At 41.0% G+C, this 11,175-nt stretch overlaps 1 protein-coding gene across 1 annotated transcript in view; it reads right to left on the bottom strand.

The window, feature by feature from the left end:
- Positions 1–1,056: 1,056 nt before the first annotated feature.
- Positions 1,057–11,175, bottom strand: part of LOC140065708 (claudin-16-like) — a 34,688-nt gene continuing 24,569 nt past the window's right edge. The window contains exons 4-7 of the mRNA XM_072113286.1: positions 5,451–5,577; positions 4,565–4,726; positions 2,056–2,120; positions 1,057–1,868 (exon numbers count right to left, since the gene is read on the bottom strand). Of these exons, the coding sequence (XP_071969387.1) occupies positions 1,668–1,868; positions 2,056–2,120; positions 4,565–4,726; positions 5,451–5,556 (534 nt within the window). The 5' untranslated portion in view covers positions 5,557–5,577 and the 3' untranslated portion in view covers positions 1,057–1,667. The remainder of the gene's footprint in view (positions 1,869–2,055; positions 2,121–4,564; positions 4,727–5,450; positions 5,578–11,175) is intronic.

Here is an 11,175-nt window from a genome sequence, read left to right as displayed (position 1 = left end):
CAGCAGCACAAATCCCGAAAACTATGAACAGTCCGACGGAAATGCGATCCACGGACCCTTAGTAAATAAGCCACTTTGGGGCAGATTTACTTACCCGGTCCATTTGCAATCCAGTGGCGCGTTCTCTGTGGAGGATTCAGGTCTTCCGGCGATTCACTAAGGTAGTCCACCCGATGTCCACTAGGTGTCGCTGCTGTGCTGAAGTCCGTCGGAGTTCACTGGAGTGCACCAAGCTACCCTGGGTGCAGGTAAGTGCGTGTCAAGCGTTTTTTTTTAAATACAGTGTTTTTTCCGAATCCGTCGGGTTTTCTTATGGCCACGCCCCCTGATTTCCATCGCGTGCACGTCGGCGCCGATGCGCCACTATCCAATTGCGTGCGCCAAAAACCTGGGGCAATTCAGGGAAAATCGGCGCAAAACGGTAAAATTTGGGTAACCCGGCGGAAAAACGCGATTCGGGCCCTTGGACCCCCATTGTGTTTCAGGTGTGCCTTCAAATACATTGACAGGTGTGTCTGTAATTAACATAGATGTTGCCAATAATCCATGTTGCCAGAAGCTTCCAAAGACATGACATTATCAATTGGGATGTCCTAAATTGTTCAAAGGTATAGTAATCTTAGTGCATGTTAACTTTTGACTTTGTAGAAAGTCATAAAACTGCATATACATATTCTTTTTCTCTTATAATTCTGGCAAATATAAATAAGTTTACTGACATTATGACCGAGGCTTGTGATTAGGCACATCAGCACTACAGGCCAGCAGGCAAAAACCTTCAGAAATCACAGAACCACCAGAGTTCTGGGATGCAAGGCACTAATTTAGTTTTTTGTCTAAAGAAAACTATTGGCCACTCAATGGCACAACAAACTATGGTTATCTTTATTATTTTGTTTATTTTGTTATTTATGTTTCTATGATGCCAATCTAATAATCTTTATGGTAGATGCCACACAAACCATAAGGAAAGGGTTACACTGAATGAGACAGATTTTCAAAATGACAAACTCTTTATTCTCAATTTTCAGTCAGAAATGAGATGACAGACCCATTCATTTGTTCCACATTATAACAAAATCCTACTTCAAAAAAGACCTCCAGAGCTTCATTTTGAGATCTGAAAACTTTTTGTACTTGCAAACACTCAGACTCAATGGGGCACATGTATTATAGTTTTTCGGCTGCCACTTTTTCAAGTTTCCTGAAGTCGGTCTACTTAATCATTGCAATGTATCCTAAATTTTCTCTTTGTGATACATGTGATGAGTTGCCTGTTTAGTCTCACTTTTGAGAGTTTCTGTGATGTGCGACTTTTTAATCCCAAATAGTAATTCTGGGTCTAGCGTGCTCTGTTTTGCAACTTATTAGGTGCAGGAATGGGACAATTCCAAGTCCAAAAGTCTCACAAGTTAAACAAACATCTGGGCTACAAAGATAAATATGGCAACTGCATTAAATACTTGAGGCAGAAAACTTTGGTAATTCTGCACCTAAAAAGTCTCAAACTGCAAAAAGTCGCACAAAAAAAGAAAAAGGAAGCAATAGGAGTGATAGATGTTCCCCACTGAGACACTAAAGTATCAATCAAAGATGATGTCAAAGTGCCTAAACAAAGTTAAACTGTCAGATGGGTTTTTTTGGGAGATGTTTCTGCAGGCACCTTGTTAAACATAAGTCTTCAGTACATCTGGACCTTCCAAATTTTGGTTCTCAGCTTTATCTTCTTTCATGGTTGATTTCTTTTTGTGGAGACCTAGGTAGCAGGTTATTGCAGCTGTGGTGATCGCCCCTAGATTACCACCGACTGCCATCCAAAGAGAGTAGCCATATTCAAAACTAGGGAACCCTGGGATTTTCAGAGATACCTAAAGAGAAAGAACAAAATGGATATCAATAAGAGACTTTTGAATGATGTTAAAGAAAAAAAATAGTCAATGATCTGTTTTTTATAGGGAATTTGGGGATTTTATGTTAATAGTGATTCATTTAGAATTGTTTTATCATTCAGGTATAGAGAACCGTCATAAGGGTCAGTATCTGGGGGTGATGTACCTCGTACTGGTGAACATGATATACATAGACGCAGTATCTTATGATGGCAGCTGACGAGGACATTCCTGAAAGAGAATACAGACAATTTAATCATACATCCCGGCTTGGCAGTTTAATACTTCTTCTATGGGACACAGACATGCGGTCAGATAAGATGACTGGTTTATTATGACAGCTGACAGCCTGGTAGAGGAATGGTGGACAGGACCTTATCTTTCAATGCCAGGCACCATCCTGACATGTCTTTGCCATGAGGAAGGGTCTGTAAGCATGTCATTTGCATTACAATTGTGTGCAGGAGTCTTCCTACACTGGACAATTTATACCCTCAGCTGCCATATGGTGTGCAGATTACTCCAACACTATTGAAAGATGGGTTTTCCAATTACAGCTAAGTGCCTATTCAGACGTTAGACAATGGCATACATTGCAAGGATTTTGTGTTGTATACTTACCATATTCCACTGCATAGACATTCAGGGGGCATTTATTGTATGTGTTTGCTCAGATTTTTTTCTTTGCCCTGATGTGCCTTATTTATGTGTCCGTGTCACAAAATTGGTCCTTTTCCGACACTAACACCTTTTGTTTTTTGGCCGCAGCTTTGAATTCCCAACACTTTTCCTGTGTGTTTCCCTACACTTTTTTTTCCACAATTTTTGGTGCACACTAAGAGATGCAAAAACAAGTCTACCAACATCTATTTCACCTTCATGAATGTGGAGACAGTTCAAAAACATTTCAGTCCTGCACCAATTCATTAACCCCTTGCACCACAATCTAACAGCCCTTCATGAATTAATGCACGATTTGTGCGTCCAAAGCATGGACCCTGCGTCAATATTAAAAAGTTCCCCCACAGTGTGATACACCCGATATACCCTTGGTAGGCCATGTTATATATACGTTTGACGCATACACTCTTTCCCAAAAGGGATGCAACAAATACTGTGTGAACTTAGTCTTAGATGTTCCATTGTTATATATGATATTCTCATGCAGTACAGTAGTCATTAGTCAGAGTTTTAGCAATTACCATTCTGTGGGGGAGATGAAACATGGCCTCGGTCAGCTGCTGAGTGCACCATACTCATTGTACATCCCACGCCCCTGAGAAATTGATATATCAGCGTTCATATGCTTAGGGCTTTTGCTCACCCCCAATCCGTGCCTCTAACCCAGTAATGTAGGGTGACACGCTTGCTTACTAATATGTTATGTTTATACTTATTACTTTTCCTTTCAAAAAGTTTTTAATACATTTTTTTAACAATAAGTACAAACACAGAATCATAAGTTAAGTACACTTGTGATCTCAGTCGGATATAAAGGGGGGAATTTATCATACACCAGCGCTCATGTGCCAGAGTATGATATAGGCCAGGCCCCCTGTTCTGGTGGCTACATCAGGATTCTTATAACTATTAATGTATGCGTCAGCCGGCCGCAATGCTAAGCAAAACTACGCCAGGCCCAACCTGGTGTAGTTTTGCATAAAAACCTGCAATTTTCATAGTCTTTTAGAAAGTGCACACCACTCTGCCGCAGGCTGCGCCCCTGCGGCGTGGAGGTGGCGTAATTGAATATGTCAGTGCTTTTACGCCAGAAAACTGGCATTGAAGCAATGATAAATGTCCCTCTAAGTGTCTACAAATATATGACATTAGTATAATACTATTTTGTCCTCCATCTACCTGCTTTTTATATATTATGGTCATTTAGCAGTGTCTTGATAACTCGGTGGCTATTGGTTATTCTCTGCATCTATATTCTCCCATTTGCTCAAACTCCTCCAGGCCATTTTAGCTGTTTATTATAATTCTTGTATACTACATGTATGTATCTTCACCTCTTCGCATCTGTATGAATTTTTTGTAGATATGTTTCATTTGATCTATATTTGCATACTAGAGGTGATGTTTCATGTACACATTTGTATGTGTTTCTAAGATGTTTTAACTTGCTACTAATATAGATTGAAATCATTTTGGACCATTAAGCATATCTCTCAGTCTTCAGTAATTTGCTAAACTTGTAATTTCGTGTGTGGCTGCTCTATGTGACATATTTGATGCTACCCCTTTAACAGTAAGTCACTATACAATATATGGCAAGGAAAAGGCCACAGCATCCAATATGATGAAAAAGGTGATAAACCTTTATTCACACAGGCATGAAAAACTGCAACATTTCGATTTGCCATGAATCTTTGTCAAGCTTGACAAAGATTCCTGGCGAATCGAAACGTTGCAGTTTTTTCATGCCTCTCCTGACTGCTTTTCCTATACAATATATGGCACTATTAGTGATTAGGAAAGAAGAGGCATGGTATGAATATGCCCCAAAACTTTATACTTACAATCTCTTTTAGGTCTCTAGTAAGAAATAAAACTGCTTGTAACTCTTGTTCTATTGGTTGTATCCAATACATGTATATAGTACTGCATCTGGTTTTGTTGTGAGTTTAGAAATTGTGCCATCTAGTACTGAAGATAAAAGGATGACCTACCCACTAGAAAGTAGAGCCCTGAAGTGAGCCGCAGACATTGTAGTTTGGAGCTTGTGTCTTGGCACCAGTTAAAGTTTTTGAATCCAAGAATCAGGAAACAAAATGCGAAAACGCTCATTATACTGGAGATGATTATTAATGCTCTGGTGAGGACAATTGTAGCTGAAAAGAACCAAGACAATTCTGAATCAAGCATGTGAAAATCAAGATCGGAGATACAAGTGTAAAGATCTACCATAAGATGTATTAGAGTCTACCCCAATATAGTACAGGGGTCTCTACCCAGGAATTAGGAATCTTTATTTTTGTGATATTCCACTTTTGGTGACAATTATGAGGTATAAAACCCTGTGCACTGCAGTAACAATATACATTTTATATGTAAATAAAGGCACCTACTACCAAGTGTCCAGTGATTTAAGACAGTTTTACGCATCCTTCCAGGAAATATTTCTTAGTATGGGCTGTTATTATAACACCTGTAACATTTTTCTACTTCAGTCTACAGAGCTGTGTAAGGTGTCATTTTTTTGGGATGATATGTTGTTTACATTGCTGCCACTTAGGTAAATTTACTACTTTTATCACTTTTTAATCACAATTTTTTGTAGTGGTGTCGATTTAGACATTGGTAGGTTTGTAGTATATTAGATTGTGAATTTGCTACTTCCTTATTAAACTCTTTTACCATTGAATGTTAAAAAGAACTCGAAATCTGGCTTAAAATCTGAAAGAAAACTAGGGATGACATATGCTGATTTTGATGCAGTAAATTTTGGCCATATTCGTGTACCCATAAATTTTGCCAGGACTTCATTTGTTACATCCATCATACACAGTGATAGATAGACCATTGTACACGGTGATAGATAGAGGCTTAACTTACCAGGATGGGGGTTTAAATAGGAGCTGAACACATCACAAGTCCAGATTTTTACAAATCGGTCCCACACACATTCTCTCCAGAGACCCTTACAGCGAGTGCTTAACATTACAGATCCTTTGCTATTGATCTGAAAGTAAAATAAAGAGAATTGTTATTCCTCCACATTTTTTTTACTTTCGGTAAGGATCTGTTCTACGAGGCTTTGGTTGTTTCTGTCAACAGCTGCATAGGAATTTCTAGTCCGCAAATAAAAGGTGAAACGAACATTAGTTTCATCAATTACCTAATAGTGTACATGTTGATAAATCCCTTAAAGGGGGAGAGCTTCAAACCAAAACCCAATGTCATAGTAATTTTAACCATCTGGTCATTACTACAAGAGTCACTTTGAAATTTGTAATAATGAACCGAGCAGATGACGACTTCTCCATCAAGCAGTTTGTCTATAAGTTCTGGATGTCTTAGCGCAGTTGTGGTGAATCCATGGTACAGTATTCAACAGTATTGGTTTCCTCAGAATGGCGATACACACTCAGACCTGCTGTTACACACACAAAGGTATGATTACACAGCTTTACAGGGCCAAAAACTGGCTGCAGTTTTTCTGGTCAAAACTATGAAGGTTTTCCTTTAAATTGCCACGTAGGTTTTGGGTTACGCTTTGGGCACTCTAAAAGGTTTTCCATCACTATCACTGCCACCAAAGCTAAAATGCCCTGACCAATCTTAGACCAACTTTGATTGTAGACACAGACAATGCAGATCTTCATGTGGGGAAACTTAAAAAAAAATTAAAATGGGGAAAATCTAATCACATTACGGATTTTCCAATCAGAATTCTTGCTGATTTTCGAATGAATTTTCAGTGTCAATAAAGGTTGAAGCCAAAGAAGAAAATTGACATGCACAGGATGAAAGAAATCAAATTCCACACAGAAAAATTTGTTCAGTGTAAATGAGATTTCCGTAACCGCATTCATTATAATATTACTGTATCACACAGTATATGGAAATCCATGTGTAATACAGTTGTCTGGTACTGCCCCCAATGCAATGGTATCACTCCCTACTACACTACACAGCTTTTTGATTACAAATTATAGAATCTATTGGCCCCCACAACAATGTACCCCCATATATTTACCTGCCAGCAGTCCGTCATGAGTGCGGCTATTGTGCTCGCCATAGTGAACGATCCACAGATGATCAGAATGAGGTTTAACTCGTTGGCCATCACATAAGTGACTGAGATGGAACTTTCTCTATGCTGTAATCCACAATCTTATAAGGAGCCGTCACTTGGTATTTAAAATATTTTAGACCTTCTCCATATAAATTAGCCTACAGCAAAAGAGACTCTACAGGGGCTGCATCAGTGTTAAAAATATTATATATTTACAGGAATTTCATAAAAATTGTATTGTGTTCTGTGAGAGCAGCTGCAATGATTAAGAGTAGAATAACACAAACTCTTCTGTCGCTCTGTCGGGATCTCAGCTTAGCCCCTATAAAAGGTCGAGCAGAACCAATCTTTTCAAAACAGGTCGATTAATCTCTTAGCAACAAAACTCAGTGAAAATCCCCAGAGTTTATATAAATTGTGACCCTTTACTACCACAAAAGGGCAACAATTGTTTTCCTCTAATTTCAGAATCTCTGCTTGCTGTCAATGAATGGGAACATTTTAATTTAGAAACAGAGGGTTGAAACCTGTCCAAATCTTATCATATGCACACATGATTTAAAGTCATGAGGTTAGTGAATTGGGATGGGGGTGTCTTAAACTAAATTCTGAAAGTCAACAATTCTTTAGATTCTGAAAGACCACAATTTTTTAGCTACTTAGCTTTTTATCTGCTAAAAGACTATCCTTCATACCACAGTCCATCAAATAACTTGGGGGAACCTTATTTGCACCACAACTATGCTGTACTTTATCTGGCCTACTCCCTGTAGTTATGTGTCCTTTTTTTAACCACTTTAGACCCTTTTAGGATCATATTACCACAATACTGTGAGAACTGTGAATCCGTGGAATAGCGCGCCTCAGGCGCTGGTCTCAGCAGGGACAGCAGAGAGCTTCAAGAAGGGTCTAGATGCCTTTTTACACCTAAATAACATTGACAGTTATGTTCTATAGAATTGTTTCCCGTAATCCAATCCATTTCCTTCCTTGGTTGAACTTGAAGGACATGTGTCCTAAACTATGTTACACCCCCGTTTTATCAATGGAGCTCCGGCCTGGCACAAGATGCTTCCACATGCCGGGAGATCTAATAATTCTCTAGGCCTGGATGGAGGTAAAATGAGTGGCAGTGCAGAGAGTGATAAAACAAAAAAAGAGCAGGCACTACCAGCATAATCAGTGAGTAAGATGTCCGCGCATCCCAATGAACTACATGATGCAAAAAAAGGAAAGAAAGTTGGATGCGAACACAGGACTTGACAATTACACTAATATTTATTTATTCATCAAAAAGACAATAACTACAGGACAACAAAAAGATAAAAACACTTAAAAAATACACCCAAAAGGATGTATATAGCTGCCAAGGGCGAGGTGTGCCCTAAACTCCCTATCTCACTCTGACAGTACAAAAAATGCCTGGGTAAGTAAATAAACAATAGATAACCAGGTAAACATCTGAACCCATACAACACAATGGGGCACATTTACTTACCCGACACCTTGACGCCGCCGATTCGGAATGTCCGACGAGGATTCAGAGCTGCCACGATTCACTAAGATCGTGCCTCCAATTTCCTGCATGTGTCGCTTCCCCGCTGAGGTCCGCCAGAGTTCACCTTCTTCTTCCTGGTGCATGTGCTGATCTTACGACACAATTTGGTTTTAAAATTCTGTGGTTTGTCCGAATCAGTCGGGTTGTCCAATGGCCATGCCCCCGATTTATGATGCATGTAAGCCGGCGGCGAAGCGCCACAATCCGATCACGTGCGCCAAAAACCTGGGGCAATTCAGGGCAAATCTGAAGATAATCGCAAAACCCGACGAAAATGCGTCCGATAAATGTGCCCAAATCAATTGTGCAACAAAGTGACCCGTGCAAAAAAAAAACCTGATTGCATATATGTCCGCAAACCTAATCACACAATACCCAAATGACATCCAAATATCCAGGTGGGGTGGGAGCAGGCAAGGTCAGATAGATAGTGAGTGGAGCAGACCCAATGCGTATCATCACCTATCCGGTGACTTCATCAGGAGTAAGCATTTTTCACTCCCCACTTTCAAAATTCCCTAACTTTTTTATTTTTCCATGTACAGAGCTTTTGAAAGGCCTGTTTTCAGGGGAACAAAGTGTATTTCCTAGTGACAGTATAAAAGAAACTGCCAATTTTCTGTTTGAAAGTCAATGACAAGGAGAGAGGTGAGGAGCACTCACCCCTCCACACTCCTGCTCATACCTGCTTTTGTATTCAAAAACAGCATAAAAAAACAGAACCCCCTTAAAGGGGTTCTCCAGTGACAAAGATAGACCTCACTATACCTTATCTCCCCATACTTATCACTTCACTAATTCAGTGTCATTAATTCTTCTGCCCCCTTTTCATGAAATCAGAGTCATTCCTGTGCACTGCCATAGAAACGACCAGTTTACTTTCTCTGCTCTCTGGTCGGGTATGTGCAGTCAGCTCCTTGTTCCCTGCTGTGGGGTGTGGCTGCACCTTCCTCTGTATGAAAAAGCCATGCTGACCAGTGGGATTGTGGGAGATGTTATCTTTTAGCAAAACGGGGGCAGCCATCTTGGAGTGATGCAGCTGCAGCAGTGAGATGTGAAGTGACAAGTGAAGGAAAAGAAAGTATCCAGCCCAGGGTGGTGAGGTAAGTGTGTGCAGCTATAATAAATGCAAAAGAACTGGTCAGTTTAAAAAAAACAAAAGTACAAATAGTGACTGGAGAGCCCCTTTAAGCTTCACCCTGTGGAATTGCATTTAGTAAACAAAAAAAGCATTTAAAACTTTCTCTTTCAAACTTTGTATGCAGAGTTCTATATCTTTCCATCATTCCAGTTCCTCTGCTTGCTGCCAGTGTGTGGAAACCGCTTCGCTCATTAGAGGGGAACTGTACGGAGACCGCTGCTCTAGGACAGGGCCAGATTAGAGGGTGGGAGCCCAGGGTGAGCCCTTTGGGGATTCCACCACTTTGCCATAATAGGGGTCCCCCACCAAGTGTCACATGGCCGAATGGCCACCCGAATCGGCAGCTACATTTCCACTGGAGAACCAGGCAGTAGTCGGTAGAATTCTGTGTAAGGCAGAGCAGGGAACCATACATTCTCTGATCTGCCATAGCCCACAGCGCGCACTGGACGTGGGCGGCGTGACACATGTGGGCGGTGAAATCACACCGCAGGAGAAGAGGAGGAGACCAGCGCAGGTGAGGATGAGTACAATGTTATTATTTTATCTGGGGCTGTGAACCTGGAGAATGGGGGCACACGGAATTCTCCGTGTGTTTGATAACCCCGGGGTAACAAGCACAAAAAAAAGGTGCAACCCTAGTGTAATATTGTATAGGTAATGTGTGGACTTGACAACACATATAGTGAAGCCTCTCACCTGATTTCAGATGAGTCAAAGCTTTGGAGAGATGATGGCAGCCTGTCCAGCCTATAGCCTCGTCACGGGTGGACCCAGGGAACCACTTCGTCGAGGTGGAGAATGTGCTTGATCCCGTAGCGCCGGTCCGTCACCACCTTCCTTCACTACGGGATCAAGCACATTATTTTATTTGGGGCCATAAATGTATTACTGGAGGTGAGGCAGCTGTAGTCAGATGTATTACTGGGGGGGTTTGCGGCTGTATGTAGATGTATTACTGGGAGGTGAGGTGGCTATTTATAGATGTATTACTGTGGGTTTTAGTGGCTGTATATAGATGTAATACTGAGGGTGAGGCAGCTGTATTATAAATGTACTAATGGGGGTGTGGCGGCTGTTTGTAGATGTATTACTGGGGGGGTTGGCGGCTGTATGTAGATGTATTACTGGGGGTTAGGTGGCTGTATATAGATGTATTACTGGGGGGTTGGCGTCTGTATGTAGATATATTACTGGGGGTTAGGTGGCTGTATATAGATGTATTATCGGGGGGTTGGCGGCTGTATGTAGATGTATTACTTGGGGGGTTGGCAGCTGTATGTAGACGTATTACTGGGGGGTGGGAGGCTGTATATAGATGTATTACTGGGGGGGTTGGCGGCTGTTTGGGATCTGTGTCAGCAGTCATGTGTATTATGAGGTTCCACAGCAGATGAGGTGTGTATTATGAAGTTCTACAGCAGCAAAGTTGTGTATTATGAGGTTCTGCAGCAGATGAATTGCGTATTATGATGTATTGAAGCAGTGATGTGTATTATGAGGGTCTTCAGCAGATCAGATTTGTATTATGAGGTTCTGCAGCAGATGTAGTGTGTATTATGTTCTGCAGCAGCTGAGTTGAAGCTTCAGTCTTATTACTTGGCAGAGGTGAGGGGAGCAAAGTTTTAGGTTTTTAGTAGGGGCCTACTAAAACCTGCAGCCAGCCCTGTGCAAATGCTGTGTAAAGTAGACAGACAGCACAAATAGGGCACAGTAGACATGTATGGAGCAAGATATTTAGGACACTCTAGTGGTGCATAACAGGCAGTGCAGCCATAACTAGTGACTCTTACCTGTTTCTCCACAAGAGGGGGCTGATGTCTAATTTAGACATTCCTATTGC

The sequence above is a fragment of the Engystomops pustulosus genome, chromosome 6 (genome assembly GCF_040894005.1).
Source record: "Engystomops pustulosus chromosome 6, aEngPut4.maternal, whole genome shotgun sequence".
In the NCBI taxonomy this organism is placed as follows: domain Eukaryota; kingdom Metazoa; phylum Chordata; class Amphibia; order Anura; family Leptodactylidae; genus Engystomops; species Engystomops pustulosus.
Note: the sequence above shows the minus strand (reverse complement) of the source record. Positions and strands in the feature narration are given on the sequence as shown.